At 31.8% G+C, this 17,327-nt stretch overlaps 3 protein-coding genes across 6 annotated transcripts; 1 reads left to right on the top strand and 2 right to left on the bottom strand.

Moving 5' to 3' along the window:
• Positions 1-270: 270 nt before the first annotated feature.
• On the bottom strand, positions 271-3,550 carry LOC126676245 (protein GET1). Of its 2 annotated transcripts, none has more exons than XM_050370407.1 (7): positions 3,314-3,550; positions 2,893-2,972; positions 2,625-2,695; positions 1,720-1,790; positions 1,559-1,640; positions 1,240-1,289; positions 271-561 (listed from the first exon to the last, which is right to left on the bottom strand). In XM_050370407.1, exons 1-7 carry the CDS (start codon positions 3,428-3,430, stop codon positions 493-495), a joined length of 540 nt encoding a protein of 179 aa, XP_050226364.1. In that variant the 5' UTR covers positions 3,431-3,550; the 3' UTR covers positions 271-492. The 2 variants fall into 2 exon arrangements, with proteins under 2 accessions (XP_050226364.1, XP_050226363.1); XM_050370406.2 differs by having other exon boundaries at positions 271-567; positions 3,314-3,548.
• An 820-nt stretch (positions 3,551-4,370) lies between these two features.
• On the top strand, positions 4,371-6,499 carry LOC126677433 (uncharacterized). Of its 2 annotated transcripts, none has more exons than XM_050372044.1 (6): positions 4,371-4,517; positions 4,600-4,687; positions 4,782-4,872; positions 5,272-5,356; positions 5,724-5,880; positions 6,172-6,499. In XM_050372044.1, exons 1-6 carry the CDS (start codon positions 4,470-4,472, stop codon positions 6,285-6,287), a joined length of 585 nt encoding a protein of 194 aa, XP_050228001.1. In that variant the 5' UTR covers positions 4,371-4,469; the 3' UTR covers positions 6,288-6,499. The 2 variants fall into 2 exon arrangements, with proteins under 2 accessions (XP_050228001.1, XP_050228002.1); XM_050372045.2 differs by having other exon boundaries at positions 4,430-4,521.
• A 732-nt stretch (positions 6,500-7,231) lies between these two features.
• On the bottom strand, positions 7,232-16,404 carry LOC126677432 (uncharacterized). 2 transcript variants are annotated; one of them, XM_050372043.2, is made up of 25 exons: positions 16,170-16,404; positions 14,303-14,434; positions 13,840-13,970; positions 13,636-13,720; positions 13,482-13,535; positions 13,310-13,401; positions 13,128-13,231; positions 12,974-13,037; positions 12,492-12,882; positions 12,042-12,365; positions 11,738-11,941; positions 11,401-11,496; positions 11,175-11,238; positions 10,845-10,972; positions 10,488-10,734; positions 10,180-10,319; positions 9,958-10,082; positions 9,629-9,752; positions 9,487-9,545; positions 8,955-9,042; positions 8,686-8,875; positions 8,245-8,346; positions 7,893-8,011; positions 7,672-7,731; positions 7,232-7,568 (listed from the first exon to the last, which is right to left on the bottom strand). In XM_050372043.2, the coding sequence occupies exons 3-25, from the start codon at positions 13,884-13,886 to the stop codon at positions 7,464-7,466; spliced, it is 3,012 nt and encodes a 1,003-aa protein (XP_050228000.1). In that variant the 5' UTR covers positions 13,887-13,970; positions 14,303-14,434; positions 16,170-16,404; the 3' UTR covers positions 7,232-7,463. The 2 variants fall into 2 exon arrangements, with proteins under 2 accessions (XP_050228000.1, XP_050227999.1); XM_050372042.1 differs by lacking the exon at positions 14,303-14,434.
• Between the last annotated feature and the right edge of the window lie 923 nt (positions 16,405-17,327).

Below are 17,327 nucleotides of genomic sequence, written 5' to 3'. Positions count from 1 at the left end.
TGGAATTGAAATTCAAAAGTGCGAATTTGGATGCAGCTGACAAAATTGCAACGTCAAGGTGCAATTGAAAATGGGCTAAAAGATGGGTTTTTTTTGTAATTAAGCCATACCAAAATGAATTCACCTATAGACCCCAAAAGTTTATTTCAAATTGATACATTTTTTTGGTTGTCTTGATTTGAATCAATTTAATCTGAGTTTACAAAAACTGAATCTATCAAATTGAAACAATTTAATTCGGCAATATCAAATTGATTCTCAGTTGGAGACTCAGACAATGAACATGGATGCTATTCTATAAGTAATGAGCTACAAGAGGTAGTTGAATCTCCACTCAGCTCAACCAAAACTGAATGTGTACATCATATATAAACTTAATTTCCTAATAAAAAAAAATCAAGATTGGGAGAAAAATACACCAAAGCTGCAACCGATCTCTATCGGAATGTAAATTGAAGCACGTAAGTTTGAAAAATTATCATGTTCCTTGTTCTATTGGACGACTCGACACACAAATTTGCTAACTCTTGTAGATAATACTAGCCACGGAATAATTCCAACCTGCAACTGCACCACAAGGGTAAACAATAATATACAAAATGATAGATAGTAATCGAGCTAGATTACTCTAAAATCAAAAATTTAAAATCTTAGAGCTTATCATTTCTTAATAAAACAAAAAACTTTTAAAAATAGTCTGCAAGAAAAAATATCCAGCTCTGTATTTTCTGCTTTTTTAAATCATCCAGCTCTGCATTTAATGATATTGCTAAATAAAAGAAAATAGGAAAGAAGGAAAAGAATCGTTATGCAAACTAAACGTGATTCTCCAAGTGCAAACTGAACAGCATGATGCACACAAGTACTGCATATATGTGTGCAGTTATTTGGACTTGGTCGTCAAAGGGAGGTTGAAAAATCTAAATTTCAGATGCCATTTCACTCATCCGCAGAAACTGTTACTTGAATTTTAGTTATGGATGTCTTTTTCTTTTTTCTTTTTGCTTAATGCTCAATGGTTATCTTATGGTATGGGAAAACTTTGTGCATATCCTTTAGTGGCTCAGAGATTCTGTACAGGCTTACTCATTGTCATGTTATGCGAATGAATGACAAATAACTAAGCAGTTTGATTCAGGTCTCAGAACTCTCTGGTGTGATACTCCCCACCTTTCAGTGGAAGGGTTTCTCCAAGATATGGTCAAAACAAAGAAAAAAATATAAAATCAAAACCATTACCAATATATTGTCATTGAAATGACCTCCAGCACCCCAGGATAAAAGCCTTCCTGCAAATAGCGAAAACGGTTGAGTTGGCACAAACAAATATATCAATTTTCAGAAAAAATCATTATTATTCCTCATTTTCTAATATTTAGCTCATGTTGGACACTGACTGTATAATCTTTCTCAATTTTTGCTGCCACACCCTCATTAGTTTTATCAAATAGATTAAGAAGAACAAATCTCAACACTGATGATTATGAAAATGAGAAAATATAATTTGTTAACTAACACAAATCTACACAGAATAAAAAAAATGAATGTTTTTTATTACCAAAGGGTTGCACCAGTTGCTGAGAAATTGCAGCAACAGGAGTTCTCCAAAACCAGCAAATCATTAGAAAGTATGTCACAATCTGCAAGCCAAAATGATTTATTTAGGCCTCAAAGAAGGAAAAATAAAACCTTTTAGACAGCTTAATATACTCACTGAACCTTTAAGCCAAATGTTACTCGAAGGTATAAATCATAAGACAGTTTCATCTCCTTCATGTGCATCTCTTGACCTGGATGGCAAATATAGGTATTAGAAGCTTTATTTCATATGGATGTGGGCTTAACTAATAAATTGGAAGAGAAGAAGGTTAACGCAGAAGAAGCATTACATACAACATAACCTCCATAACGGATGGATCTCTCGCTTATATTCTCGAGTAATACTAAAAGAAGCAAGAAACATACAGCACAAGGGTACAAGAAACAGACAAAATCTACCGAGGACATGATTCAGGAATTTTTATTTTCACTTAGATATGACAATGCAAGTTGGCACAATTCAATTTCCATTTGACCCCAAATCTGAAGGTATGATTTGTAAATTAGTTTCAATCTAACTCTGCAAAATCAAGTTAAAACAAAAGACAAGCCTTGGTACTTAGAAGAAGAAAAACAGAGTAGAAGAGGAGTTGGCAGTATCGGGAAAAGAATTCGAAAATAGTAGTGATGTAAAGCTGGCAGTAGGATTTCAGAATAGTATACCACTAAATAAAAAATACAAGCAGTTGCCATGACTATGAAAATGCCAAATTTTTGAGCCAATGAATGAAAAGAGGATGGGAGAGAACTTCAGAAACAGTCCATAATGCGTGCTTGGTCTTTTGCTATACAAACACAAACCCTACAATTAAATGTATACACTTGCTGCCTGCTGACATGGAAAAAGAGAGAGATCATGCATCAAATCAATGATCCTGAAAATCCTTCATTAATCACTCAAATAGAATCATGCAACAATACATAGCTTGAGAAAGTAACATTACATAAATCTTGCTATATCAGACTTAATAAATATGCAAAAGGAAATTAATGAGAGCAACAGGCCAAACAGAAAATAGCCTTACGATTTGCAAGTTCTTTCTCTTTTGCAGCTGCCAACCTCCTAAGTTTTGCTGCCAGAGCAAACGTTGATGGCCTGCAACCAATGGAGAAACCAATTACACAACTGAACTAGACATTTTCCTATATATTATTGACTCAATTTAACAAATAAAAAATGTCAAGTCAATAGCACACAATTTTGGAGCTTGACATGTTTGTTTACGCATTAAATAGAGGAAGTGCTCGACATTAAAAGAAATTAATCACCTAAAAAGGTATTTAGTGACTCACTGTGAGTAGGAGCTCGCCTCTTTCAATAGCTGTTTAATTTCCGCACGCAGCTGAACTTCAGTAGCACTCTTAGCTGCTCTCTGGACACGCAAACAAACGACAAGTTTCCTTCAAATAACACATCTAAATAGAAAGTTTTTTCAGCAAAACAAAATGCCATAGGATTCAAACAAAATTTGATGAAATTTTAAATATCATTAAGCTGTTAGCAATTGTATAAACATGTAATTAATCCCATTTAGTAATCTAATCAGGTGCAATTCAAATTCCTCTGAATGTAATCACGTATGTTAATCTCTCTATCTCCTTTATTATATTCAGTAACTGGATTAACAATAACAAATCGAAATAGAACAATTTTAAAAGAAAAATGGATGAATCGAATTGGGAAGAAATAATTAGAGGGTTAAGAGAGAAGTACCTTTTTCAATAGTTCGAGCCTTGCGGAGATCAATTGAAAGCAGATGACAGTAAGAAAGATTAGAGGAGCTGCCAGAGAGCTTCTTCCCTGTTCTAGGGTTTGTTCTTCTTCTCCCATTATTATTACCAGATCCTTTAGTTCAACAAACAATTCAGTTTGCTTCTTCTTTTTTTGTTAATTAGAAATGTTTTTGCTGTTCCATGGGATTATTTCTTATGAAATTTTATAAGAATATCACTTTACAAGTTATAATTAAACCTATTAAAATTAGAAATCAATATTCTTAAGTATTTAAAGTTGATAAAATTAAGATCCTCGTAATTTTTATAATTCACATTTTAATCCCTCCTGTTTAAAAATCAAACAATATAATTTCTCACTTTTACTTTTATCAACGATTTAGTTATTCCGTCCAGAGACGGAGGTAAGGTAGGGTTAGGCTGTGCCTGAGCCCTACCTCACATTAAAAGAAAAATATTTCATAGCCTAATAATTTAAGTTTATGGGTTAATTACACTTCTTCATTGTGCACAATAGTAAAAAGTAACATACCATTTAATACACTACTTGAATTTGATAGAAAAATCATTAGATTTTGTAGCAAAATATTATATAATAAAGTCTAATATGCAATTTAGATCAATTTAAAATAATATTAAAATTAGGAAGTGTATAACGAAGCCTAATTATCATATAAATTAACATAATTTTTTTTCATATTGCATAAGCCCTATTGGAATTAAACTCCCATTTTAATTTTTCAATGTATTTCTATTCAAAAATATACCTTAATTTTTTTAATTTTTTTCAAATATAGTAAATTTAATGCGTTTTTTTACTTTTTATTTCCATTAAAACAAATCCATTACATGTAAAATAAAATAAAATAAAAAATCGAATTGATTTTTCATGATATTTTTTTTAATCAGAAACAACTTATTTTTTTGAGGTATGATATTTTATTTTTAAAAAAAGTTAAATTTGTGCCCCACCTTAATTTTGGGGCTGGCTTCGTCACTGATTCCGTCCATTTTTATTGTTGGCCAACCGAAACGACGTGTAGTATAAATCTTTACAGAATCAAATTGATTGGCAGCTCAGTTGAAGTGAAGCCTCTCTGCTCGGTGGTGGCACCTAGACTTATTACAGAGAGAAAATGACGGCAGCTCCCGGAAAATGCTTATTTCTGGTCACCGGCCCTCCTGTCAGTCAGTTGATTCATTCCAATCTCAACATGTGTTTTGGATATCGAATTGTGAAACCGAGTATAACTAGTTTTTGTACAGGGTGTGGGTAAAACTACTCTGATCATGAGGGTTCTCGAAACCCTCAAAATGTCAAACCCTAATTTAAAGATTCAGGGATTCTACACCAGTAAGTCTGCTCTATTTAAGTGATTATACTGACATTTTGCTTTATGTGTTGTTAGAATTCTTTGACAATGGAAGGTGTTTGTTGCTAAATATAGGTGAGGTTAGGGAAGGAAGTGAAAGGGTTGGCTTTGAAGTTGTTACTTTGGACGGTCGAAAAGCTCCACTTGCTTCCACCACCATTTCCACGTATTAATTTTCTCTGAGAATTCAAGTGCAAGTTTTCAGTTGGCGTAAATGATTTTGTTTACTTTGTTTTATATTTCTCAGATTTGTACTCATATTATGTCTAGTAAAGGCTGATAAATGGAGTTTGTATACTGCTACACATTTTGATAATGAAAATCTCATGCAGAAAATTTTATATTAGAGACCAACAAAAATCAAGATGCATATTCATAGTGTTCTGAATTTTTTTCTTTGAAACATTCATTGAGGAGTTTTGAGTTAGAAGTGACACTTCACTTCAATTCTATATTTGTTGTTGAATGTTCCTTTTTGTTCAAACATGACGATGGTCCTTGTATCTTTAATCTATCATATTGACTATCTGCAGTTCTGCATCTAAAATGTCTCTTCTGATTACAGCTCAGAGTCACTCAGATGGCCTTCTGTTGGGAAATACAAAGTAGATTTGGCGTCATTTGAGTCACTTGCGTTACCCGAGTTGCAGGTCTGTCAGTTTTCAAAAATGATTTTACTTTATTCCTCCTAAACAAAAATGTCAAGTATTTTTGGTTCTTTTTATAAAAGCAAAGACCAAAAAGAATATGGAGGGATTGGCTCCTTATAGCTATATTTTCAAATGGTAAGTTATTACTCAGAGAGCGATCGTGAATTGGATCAATAAATCATTAAGATCCCACTAGAATTAGCTCATGAGAAGGGAACTCCAGATATAGGCATATTCTTTTACTTTGTTTTCTTAATAAAACTGCAGGTCTGCAGCATTTTGGTCCCTGCAACCACTGTTCTTTTTTTAATCTATTCAATAAATGTGTATCTAGTAGAATTATTATGTTTCTTTTTTCTTATGTTAGGTCAAAGAAGACACTGATCTTTTCATAATTGATGAAATTGGGAAAATGGAGCTGTTTAGCTCATCATTCTTCCCTGCGGTCCTAAAAGTTCTGGAATCAAATGTCTCAGTTTTGGCTTCAGTCCCTATTCCAAAATTTGGACGCGATATACCTGGAGGTACAGTCTCTAATTCGATCGCCTTGCTTTTATTGCAGAATTTCATTATATGGGCTTTTGCACATATTTTGTTGGTAGTTACCATGGTCTTAATGGAAGTACTAGAAAGCATGTTGAAACGGCAAACATGTGAAATGTTACAGTGTTATGAAATTTCCAAAAAGATAAACAATGATTAAGGCTTTGAATAGAGGTTAAATGTAATTGAAATTTGGATTTAGCACTTAATTGGTCCATTTGCATATAGTCGCACTGGATTTGCATGTGAACAAGATTTACACATTGATGCAGTTGCAAGGGTGAAGAATCATCCAGGTGCTACCATTTTCACCTTAAGCCAAAGTAACAGAGATGCTTTGAGAGAACAGATCTACAACCAGTTTGTAGGTTCACTATGTAGATGTTAGAGACCATACGCCTAGTTTTGCAGGTGGAATTGTTCATTCAAGCATCATATCGATTTTTTCATACAACTGTATTCTTCCTGGTATTTTTACTAATGAGGTTATTTTCCGTTACACGTTGATTTTGTCATCTCACATGCCAACAAACTTGTTTGATGTTGTTGAATAGCTTACATCATTTCTCAAATGATTTCAATGCAAGTAGTTTACAAATAGATCATCAATATACATTAATGTATAATAAGTTGCTTAGTATAATGTGGGGTTTGTTTGGTTCAAAATTGTATATTTTTTCGAAAAGTAATTGCAAATGAAGTTATAAATTGGATGGTAATAATTAATTTTTTTGATTTGTTTTTTAATTTTTTCATGAAATTGAATTCTTAGTTTTAGGTTTTGACATGTGAATGACAATAATATCTTCAATAACCAATCAAAATAACTTAATTTGAAAACAAAGTAGAACTTACTTCTTTTTTAATATAATAAAGGAGGTGTAGCGTTTATAAGAGGAATTGAATCCACGACCTTAGCAAAATGATGTTGAGCGCTTGTACCATAAGAAAGTAGAACTTGGATTTATGTGGAAAATTATTTTTTTAGTTAACAGAAATTGTTTCCAGAGTTGAAGGGGAGCTAGACCCTCAACTAGTCATGATAAAATAAAACAAATCATGTAATGGTTTGCTGTAATTTGCAGTTTAATGTAAAATCTAGCTTATTCACGTTACTACCTAAAAGCCTATAATTGTTATTTTCTGCAGTTCTTGCTAGGCAACTCGCCATTTTTATAAGCTTAATATGTCATCTGAATACACGAATAGAACTGTAAAAGCAACACAATACAAAATAACTCATAGATAGCTGAGATTAGGAGCCGAGTTAAGATAAGAAAACCTAATTTGAAAGGCCGATTTAAAAAATCAAATGATCAGACTGAAAACAACTTTAGAGAAACCATTGAAGTAAAAATCAATAATACATGATGCCAGAATGAATATCTTCAAAAAGTAAAATATATATACATGATCGTACATTTTTTCCGTTTTCATCAATATGAAAAATGCATATAAGCCTCCCTTATAGATAACTGTTAATGTAATCACAAATCAAGGGAAAGAATTAAACAATGAATTTTTTTTAAGTGTTATGAACATGGTCTATATATATTATACAGGTTTATGAAGTTCCTTTATCCTTCTCTGCAGTTTTTAGCAGCTCTCTTGCCATGGCAGAAAATGACTTGGCTGTATCTTGCATTTCTGTAGTTCTTAGATTGATCCCCTGCGCAATTAGTTCGTTTCAATAAAGTAAATACATGACAACCATTTGGCGATTAACAATGTTCTACATGTATTTTGTGACGGATACGAGACGGTTTGTTTACCTGCAACTTTTTGACATTCTCGTGCAACTTGCTTTCCGCCAATTTTGCTGCACTTGTTTCCTGCAACCAAATATGAAACCGAGTGAGAATTATGATATATTACTCTGATTAATTGATAGATCTCACAATCATCATCAACATGACAAATAATCATTATCAACATCTGATTGCCCCTTGTTTACTGACTAAATTCAAATACTTACTGCATTCATAGTACTTACAGTGGCTGAGGAAAATCCATATTTCTTCTTAATTTGATCAACTGCACCAGCCTTCTCATCCAGTTGTTCTTCCTTCTTGATGATTTTCTCATTCTTACCCTTCATTCCTTTTATTTTACCTGAAAAGGAAGGGATGATATATAGCTAATTTTAATGACCAGCATTCTGCAAGCCACATCTAGACACACGGCAAATGCTATCTACTCCTACCCTAGTCTTCTTCCTCATCTTATTTTTAAGCACCCGTCCATGTTTTGAAAATTTAGATTTTCTAAATCTTCAAGCCAATTTAATCAGTGAAATCTAATCTAATTCATCCTGTATATGTGGGAGAAAGATGACTATAACTGACCTGTAAAAGCCTGAAATTTGCTTGCCAATTTCTGCTTATTAAGACCTGCCAAGATATTGTTATCTTTGGGTTTCTCTTCAGCATCCCCAAGGTCAATATCATCTTTACGTCCCAAAAATGAAAAATCATGAAACTAATTAATATCCCACTAAAGTCTTCACTAAGAAAGAAAGAAAAAATCAAATAGAAAACAGAGGTACATACAATATCCCAAACAAACATTTAATATGACGACATAGGGAACTAAAGTTATGAATTTTTCAAAATCGAGCCACACCGATTTTAAAAGAATTTTTATTTGGTGGAACAAAAAATGAAGTGAATTTGTTTGACTTTCCAAACCAAAGAGAACCAAAAAAACCAGTTTTTTATATTATGTTAAATCGAATTAATATTGAGTTTGATTTGATTTTTGCATTACCCCTGACAAGACATGCATACCTATGTCCAAGTCAATACCATCTGCATCCGCTGCCATGTGATTGCTATCTTCATTATCGCATGCAAAGTTGGCTGTTGCAAAGATTACTGGCAGTTCTTCAAAACTTTCTCTGGTATCTTCTATTTCCACCTCAGAAACTTGCTTCGGTTTACTTCCTTTTAAATCCTTCATCACAGAGCTAAAAATACCCTAATATACCACCAAGTAACAAGCATTTCGTAACTAATGGGTTACTGCCACAATTACTTTCTTTTAATTCAAAATATACCTTTTTCTTTTCCTTTTGGACCATAGTGCCCCCTTCTTGTGATGGCATCAAATTATTAGTGTAGACTTGGCAGACAGAGTCCAGAAGCCTGAGAAACAAAATTGCCAATCTTAAACAGATCAGCTTTCTTGAATAAAGAATCCAATACACATTGTTCTAACTGTATTTTCTTAGCACAAAATGCAAGTTCCCTGAGGAATTTCATTATGTAATTACAATATTGTCCATATTATGTCTTTAAATACCAAGAGTCGTCAAAAAAAAGATTCAAAAGTTATCATCTATCTGGTATGAAAATTTGTCAAGCCTTTATACTTTCGAGAACGCTTCTGAAATTCTGAAACTTTATATTTATGATAGATTTTTAGGAAAAATATCGTTTGCCATTTTTTTTTATTTCAAAATGCTGTTTCAGCCTTTCTGTTTCCATGTAAGGCAGGTTCTCATCATTGGGGGGTGGAGCTCGAGCAAAAATAGCTTCCTTTTTAAGGACAGGAAAAAATAATATAATTACTAGTAAATGTATATGCACCTGAAGTGTTCTTTTTGTAGCAAAACTGACACAATAAGCATTTCCTGATCACCATTCACCTGCAAAAGAACAAAGTATAGGGATTACTATAAAAGTTTCTAACTTAAGAAACAATTAAAATAAGAAACTCAGGCTGCTTAACTATAACAAGTTCTCCATCCCATGAACCGCATATTGAAATGTCTGATGAGGAATTAAGTTTTGGTGCAGAATAAGTGAAGCCTCTTATTACGAATTCCTTTATCAATGATAACTCCGGCAAAGACCTGATTTTCACATGTAATTTGTAGGATTAAAGGAATTAGTACGCTTACAAAGCACACTACTACATCAGACTACGTGCTGCAATGAAAAATGTGGTGGCTAAGGTGTGCATTTGGTTCAAACTGAACCGAACCAAAATTTTAATATTTTTTAATCAAATATCTTATGAATAAAAGCCAGGGAAATAAACATGGAGAATATAACCACCTTATTTCAACTTTTCCATTGGTAAAAACAAGCATAAGGCCAATATCAGAGGAACCACACAGTATTGAGGCCCAGCAACAAGAAGAGGAATGAAACTTCTTTTTGTAGTTAACCTTCTTGACTCCCTAACACAATATAAAAAGAAAAAGAAAAGAAAAATGGTATGTAGTTCAATTTAATCCCTCAGAGTTGGTGTTGTTAATATAGATAAAACAGCAGTACCTGAACAGCATGATCTAATGAATAGACATACGCCGCTTTCTCAGAACATATCAGTAAAGAAGAATGTTTTGAAGAATTCTCAGCAGGATTCTGTTTGCTGGGATCTACACCATTTGATCCTCCTAACGTTTCCTGCCCATCTGACAAATAGAGAAAAGCTACTCTCCAATCCATTTCACAGATGGTATAAACAATCAACCCCCATTTTATACCAAAAGGCAGTTTGACTATTTCTCAGAATCATATTTTACGATTCCGACATGCATATTCAGAGCATAAAATAAATACGTTAAGAGACTACCATGTACCTAATATCTGCATGAATAAAGCTTTAGATGGTTTCTTGGGATGCACTGAGTTAGTGCTCAACAAGTTTCCTGTATCGACATCAATAGCCAAAACTGATGAATCCTTTGTTGCAACCACTAAAACATTTTTCTCAAAACCATGCAGATTGCAGGTTTCAAACTGCAGAGAGATGATGCCAGTAGAAAGTTCACTTGCAATGTATTGTTGATAAAGTAATGTTGGTCCATTCATATCAATTAGTGAAACCTGAAAATTTATGACAACATTTCAAGCCCAGTAGTCAAGCGCTACGTTGACATGCTATCATGTATATGTGGAAAGGAAAAAGGTACTACAGAAAGAGTAAATAATCATACATGTCCTTGATCAGTTCCAACGGCAAGATGTCCCGAGTTATGGCTTATATTCATGGAAAGTACGGAACCGTTCACCTTCATAAGTTTGACATTCTGGATGATATGGTTATTTCCTCTTTTCGAACTTCCTGGAAGTTGAAAAAAATGCAGAAATACAGGTATTACACAACCCATGCATCATAATAATGCATGAGAGCTATTCAAAGGCAGATGATCTTCAAAAAAAGGCAGAGAATTCATGCTAGTAAAATGGCTAAAGGATGAAAAGGCAATTGCAACTAACTTAGGCACTATAGCAGATAAATGGTATAATAAGGTGCTTAGTAATACCTTGAAAAGACAAAAAGCTATTCTCTGTCGCATATGGCTCGGGTTTAAATTTAAAGATACGAACCTGCAATCATGTATAATGTGGAAAGTGAAAAAAACTCCACAAACAATCCAAAAAAAAGAAAACAGAATATACAGATGCATGTATTGTGTATATATAACTATTTAGGAAACACTTTTATGAATTTAAAATCATATGTAAACTCCAATAAATATAATATTTCACCGTTCCGCTTTGATCCCCTGTGATAAGAAGCCGCATATTTCCATCAAAATACAATTCTGTTACTGGTACACCACTTAAAGCATAGTCATCTTCACTCTGGAGAGAAAATTTAGAAGAGTAAAAGAATGAAAAAAATGAGCAAGAAAAGGAAGCAAAAGTGTATTTGTATATTTAAAACTCTACGTTTTCTGATGCAAAGTTTTATGTGTTCTGCTAATTCATTTTGTTTGATGTTCTTCCATCTAACTTCCAAAAACATTACAAACTTAAATACAAAATCATTCCTAAATAAATGGTGCTACTATAATGAACAGCATACAAGAACTTCAAAAATTACCTGCTGCTTTAATGGTAAAACTGGGATAAAAATTGGACAAGATGCATCCCAGAAATTAATGGCTCCATCGCTGTGGCCAGTTATGTACAAGTTCTTTATCTTGGAAAACCCACAGAAGGGTACACAAATCATGTGAGTTCCCTCTTTAGCCTTTGCGTCAAAAGGAAAGAGTGAAGGAATGTTTTTGGAAAATTGAAGATAATCCTACATGAATATAGATATGCAGCGACATCACTTGACTATCAACAATGAATCATAACATTTACTAGAACAAAGTTGTGCTAAAGCTCTAGCATAAGGTTACCTCATCTCCAAAACTTAACATGTAAAGATTATCCTTGATGAATTTTGCTATAGTGATGCTTGAATCAGCATGTGGCATTTTAACCATGACCTCCTTTGGCAATGAAGGTGTTCCCCTTGCTTGGTACTGTAGAAGATATTTTTCGATCTGAGAATCATCATAGACATAAACATGCCCTGATTTTCCAAGCAAAAGAAAACAATCCAGTTTATGCTTGCTTGGATCAAAGGAACATGATACAATCTCCATGTCAATGCAAGGTTCAGACAAATGCAGCCCTAACTTGATTGTGCGCGTTTCAGTCTGCTCATTTAGTAAGATTATCTGCCAAACCAGAAGCAAACTTTTATGACCAAGCTCAAAAGCAAATCTACTGTTTGACAAAAACAGATTACTAATAATTAATCAAAACTTTGAAAACAAACTAAGCATATGCCAAACTTTAGCTACCTGCAACAAGTTGGTAGATGCAGTATCTGAGGCACCCATGACATAAAGCCGACTTGCTTTCCCATCATGAATCCATTTTAGTGATAATATGGGAATTTTGTCCATTTTATATCCCAGATTGAGTTTGTAAATAGGAGAAGTCTGAGTGCCAGAGTCTGATGCTACTTCAGCTTGTGAATTTGGACCGGAAGGAATGCTCCAGATAAAAATCTCCCCGTTACTATAACCTACAGCAACTTTACTTCCATAAGGGCAAGCCCAACACGCCGAAGTTATTATTTTTGTTTCATTAGTTTGTAAATGCTGCAAGCTTCCTCCTGTTGTGAAAATGAATCTGCTTTCTCGAATTTCCCACAACGCAATTAGGCCATCTCTGAATACTATAAGAACCCTGTGCATTAGCAAGTAGATTAAATATAGGTGCCCTAGAAGGAAAATCAACAAAGTAGCTTATTTATCAAATCACCAAAGCATGGAACTACCTCTTACTGTCAGCCGTTGGTTGAGGCAGTATGTGCAAAACAGCGGCATCAGCTGAAACTTCAGCTGGATTCCCAATGTGCATCAGTAATTATGTTAGAAACAAAATCGGCGAGTGGAAAAAACAGGCAACAAAGACAGCATAATTTATCTTACCATGAGAAACAGAAAAAGGAATAGTGTATTTCATCTGTTCTAAATAACATGTTTCTTGATCAAGCTTTAACACAGACACATTTCCAATAGAATCTCCAACATATCTGCGAGTATATATCTTGGAACCAGAAATTAAGATGAAAAATTGACGCAAATAACTTCTTGTGAAGAGAAACACTTACATGTAGAGACAGTGTTGTATTACTGTAAATGAAGTTATCTCTTGTTTAAAAACATGCATATGAGACAACAACTTCTTGTCCACATCCCATACCTATGCAACAGTTTGACTTAGAATATCAGAAATTGTGCAACAGTCTATAACCACAAATCAATGAATTTAAGGTGACTTGCCTCGATGTGATTCTTGGAAGTCACATTTATAAGGATGCCTTTATTCTGAATGAACTGAAAATATAAATACAAAACAAAACCTTATATTAGATTATTGCATGACATACGAACAGGAACAGCAAGCTAAAAGGAAGGGAACATTTATAAGTTAAACCTGTAAAAACTTGCTTGGTACTGCCTCACGACATTCCAGCAAAACTTGAGTGTTATCTCTTCCAAATAATTTGATCCTTCCATCACTAACGGCACAAAAACAAAGTAATACTTACAATTAAATATATTAAAGGTTGGTAAAGTATACATTTATATGTTCTGTGCATGTGAAATTGTGAATATTGAATAAGATTAGTGGACTAACCGGGTAGAAATAGCAAGGATCTTTTGAATAGAATCATAAGCAAACATGTTGGCTCCCGATGGTATTCCATAATGGAATGTTACCCTTGGTTCTACTTCGTTTGATTTTAAACCTTCCGAGTTCCCTCCAGTCTGCCACCAATATTAGTAAAACAAATAAAAATATATCTTTGATTCATGCAAAAAAAGTACTTTAGTAGCTACCAATTGGGTGACTAGAGGAAATTAAAATTAGAAATAATTTATTATTTAAAAGTAAATTTTTCTATTATTTCATTATAGTATTATTTAAATATAAATATAAATTATTTTAGAAAATTGATCTGCTCTTTACATTAGGGTAGCTAATTTTTACATATAAAACTAATACCCTGATTAAACTAAATTATTAAGGTATATTTAAATCTGTTCAGTTTAGTCAGATCTTAGCGAGCTAAAATCACAGAGAGGTTTGGGTCGAGTACATGTAGTGCGTGGTGCTACTGAGCGTAGACAAAAGATTAGTAATCAGGAGACGGAGCGCCATGGGCAGTTCCTGCCGGGCCAGGTCAGCACTGCCAGTGGGTCCTATATCCACCGCCCATCACATGATATTCCTTCATTAATTTAATACTCCGTTAGGCTTACATATACAAAGTTTTAGTTTATTTAATTAAAAATTATCTATGATATTTTTATTGAATAACTAATAAATTCATCTTTCCAATATAAATAATAAAAAATAGTATTAATTATGTTTTGATAAGAAAAATTTATTATTATTATTGATATTCTAGCTGATTAAAACTAATTCAATAGAAAGTATTTTACATATTTATTTAATTAATTAATTTTTAAAAGTAAAAATGAATTTAAGATTTGAATAGTTTAAAATAGAAACCAGTCTATTACTTTTATAGACGGAGAAAGCATCTGATATCTGCATCTACTCACTAAATTTCAGTTTATATATTTGGGATTTTCACTTCTATGCATAGAATTCTCCCAGTCTTCATAAAAGAAGTACTAATAATAGTTAAATATGAACAAAAAAGTATAATTTTCCATTCAAAAAATAATAATTAAAAATCAATAAAAGAAATATTAATTAATTAATCGAATTTCTTATGGTTTAAGAGAAATGGGTGACCATTTCTTTCAAGACCATGACAAATCTATGTAATAGTATTATTGACCAAAAACTGACATATGTATTCAATACCTTTACCTACTATTTAAAATAGTATTTATATTTTTTATCCATTGATAAAAATATTAAAATTAATATATTTATAGTTTCTTAAATAATTAAAACTTTTTATTTTTTTATTATAAATTAATACACTTAATTACTAAGGGCCTGGTTGGTTCAAACAAATTGCACAATTTTTATAGAATTCAATCAAATTTCTACAAAATATGTGTTTATTTCAAATGAATTTTCTTTTCACAATTTACATTTACATTTAAATTTGAAATATAATATTCAATTTACTAAAAAAATTATATTTAAAATTTAAAAAATCAAACACAAAAGTTCATTTTTAAATTTATTATTTTAAAATCTATTTAAAATAAAATAAATTCTATAACAGAATCGATTCAACCAGGCCATATGGTCAGCGTAAAATAAAATTGGAATAGAGTCAAAAGTGGGAGATCCAAAATTTGGTTCATTATAAAAAATTAGAGGATATAATCTTAAAAAGTTGGGTAGTTGGATATATGTTTCCAAAGATTAAGACATGTTTCTTTTCTTAAATGAGTTACACGTAGTAGTGTGTTTCCTTTTAATTAAAGTTAAGAGTGGGATCCTAAGGTTTGGATAATGAAAAGAAGAAACTAAGCTATCAATGTCAAGTTGTATCAGTAATAGGATTAAGAACTAAAAATTGAAGTAAATCGAAATTAATGAGGGTTAAAAATTGAAGTAAGTCTAACAAATTAGCATTAAAATGCATAAACACCCTCAAATTTGACCATCTTGCTATTCTTCTTATTCTAGTACAGAGTTCGCCCAATTTGATCCGTTCAGCATAAAAACATTCTTTGGAGCTTATCAGTAACGCAGATTATCCAATTCAGGCAAATTTCTATACAAATAGGCTAATTAATAGCAGTTACTGAGAAAACCAGCTCATAAAAATTACCATACTAAATATTACTAACAGAAGCAAAAACAAAACTAAAAAATATTATCACTCTTCTTCCTTAATCAAACATGAGAAAATTAAAATACGAATCAGATCAAATTAAACTAAACCAGACTGGCTATACAGTAACTAAAACCCTAAATGACGAGAGAAATGAAATGAAAAGGAATCAAAATAAGAGCAGATCAAAATCAGTTACCTTCTTAACACTGGCAGCCTTCTCCACAAGCTTCTTGACGAACATATTTAACGATCTGTCCTCAAAATTAGCAAATCGGATGCTTCAATTTGGAGAAATATTATTCAATTAAATCTAACAGAACACTCTGCTTTGGAATAACAGACGGAGAAGAAGAGAGTGAGTGAAGGGGACGGTTTGTTTCAGTTTGAGTTTCTGAAGAAAGACAAACAATAAATTAAAATTGAGCGGTTTCTTTGGTACAGGTGAAATAAAACTAAACATGGAAGGTTGAGATTTTGTATTGCTCACACGTGGAGGTAGATTAGATGATTCAATTTTAAAAAGAATTTGGAAGAAATTGTTTTGACTTTATCTCATTTGGTCTCCTACTCTTTAAGACAAACAATAAAATATATTTCCTCAAGCTTTTTTTTTATTGTCTATTTAATAAAATATATTTATCTCTAATTAATTAATTATTTAAGATTTTAGCTATTATTTTTAAAATTTATCTATCTCTAATAAATATTTTTATATTTTAATTTATAAAATATGTATCAACTAACATAATTATATTAGTATTTCTCCTTATAAATTAAGACGAAAAAAGTACTAGACATGTTCAATTTTGGCAAAATAGACAACTAAAATAACGGAAAGAGCACTCCTTTTTAAATAATTTACCAAAAATGTTAATTTTTTTGTTTTTTTAATTGTCTATTCAACTAAAATTATACATAATAAAATAGTAGGTATTCGTTTTAAATTGTAAAAATAAATACTAATAAACACTATTAATTAATAAATACATTATAAATTGAATTATAGAATTATTTATTAAAAAGAGTTAAATTTAAAAATAATAGCTAAAGTTAATTGAAGTTCTAAATAGGCAACACATATATATTTTATTAAATAGACAACTAAAAAAGCAGAGACAGTATTTTTATAATTTTGAATATTCTTGATTACAATTCACTTTTTTAAATAATCTATACCACTAAACTACAAACTACACTCTCTATCTTAAAAAAATATTTATTTTATTATTTTCACATAGTTTAAAAAATACAATTAACATTTTAAATTTTTATAAATTATTTTATTATAATCTTATCAAATATTATGACTAATTAATTTTCTTGCTTTAATGATAATAAATAGTAAACTTTAAAC

This window comes from Mercurialis annua, linkage group LG4, assembly GCF_937616625.2.
Source record: "Mercurialis annua linkage group LG4, ddMerAnnu1.2, whole genome shotgun sequence".
In the NCBI taxonomy this organism is placed as follows: Eukaryota; Viridiplantae; Streptophyta; class Magnoliopsida; order Malpighiales; family Euphorbiaceae; genus Mercurialis; species Mercurialis annua.
This window is presented reverse-complemented; position numbering and strand designations above follow the sequence as displayed.

Coding starts and splice junctions, on each gene's coding strand:
- LOC126676245 (XM_050370406.2), bottom strand. CDS start 3,430: ATGGGAGAAGAAGAACAAACCCTAGAACAGGGAAGAAGCTCTCTGGCA. Junction 2,973..3,313: donor GGCTCGAACTATTGAAAAAG/GTACTTCTCTCT, acceptor TTGCGTGTCCAG/AGAGCAGCTAAGAGTGCTAC. Junction 568..1,239: donor ATTTCAATGACAATATATTG/GTAATGGTTTTG, acceptor CTTGTGGTGCAG/TTGCAGGTTGGAATTATTCC.
- LOC126677433 (XM_050372044.1), top strand. CDS start 4,470: ATGACGGCAGCTCCCGGAAAATGCTTATTTCTGGTCACCGGCCCTCCT. Junction 4,518..4,599: donor TTCTGGTCACCGGCCCTCCT/GTCAGTCAGTTG, acceptor GTTTTTGTACAG/GGTGTGGGTAAAACTACTCT. Junction 5,357..5,723: donor TTGCGTTACCCGAGTTGCAG/GTCTGTCAGTTT, acceptor TTCTTATGTTAG/GTCAAAGAAGACACTGATCT.
- LOC126677432 (XM_050372042.1), bottom strand. CDS start 16,214: ATGTTCGTCAAGAAGCTTGTGGAGAAGGCTGCCAGTGTTAAGAAG. Junction 13,536..13,635: donor TACCAAGCAAGTTTTTACAG/GTTTAACTTATA, acceptor TTATATTTTCAG/TTCATTCAGAATAAAGGCAT. Junction 9,043..9,486: donor CTACAAAAAGAACACTTCAG/GTGCATATACAT, acceptor TTTGTTTCTCAG/GCTTCTGGACTCTGTCTGCC.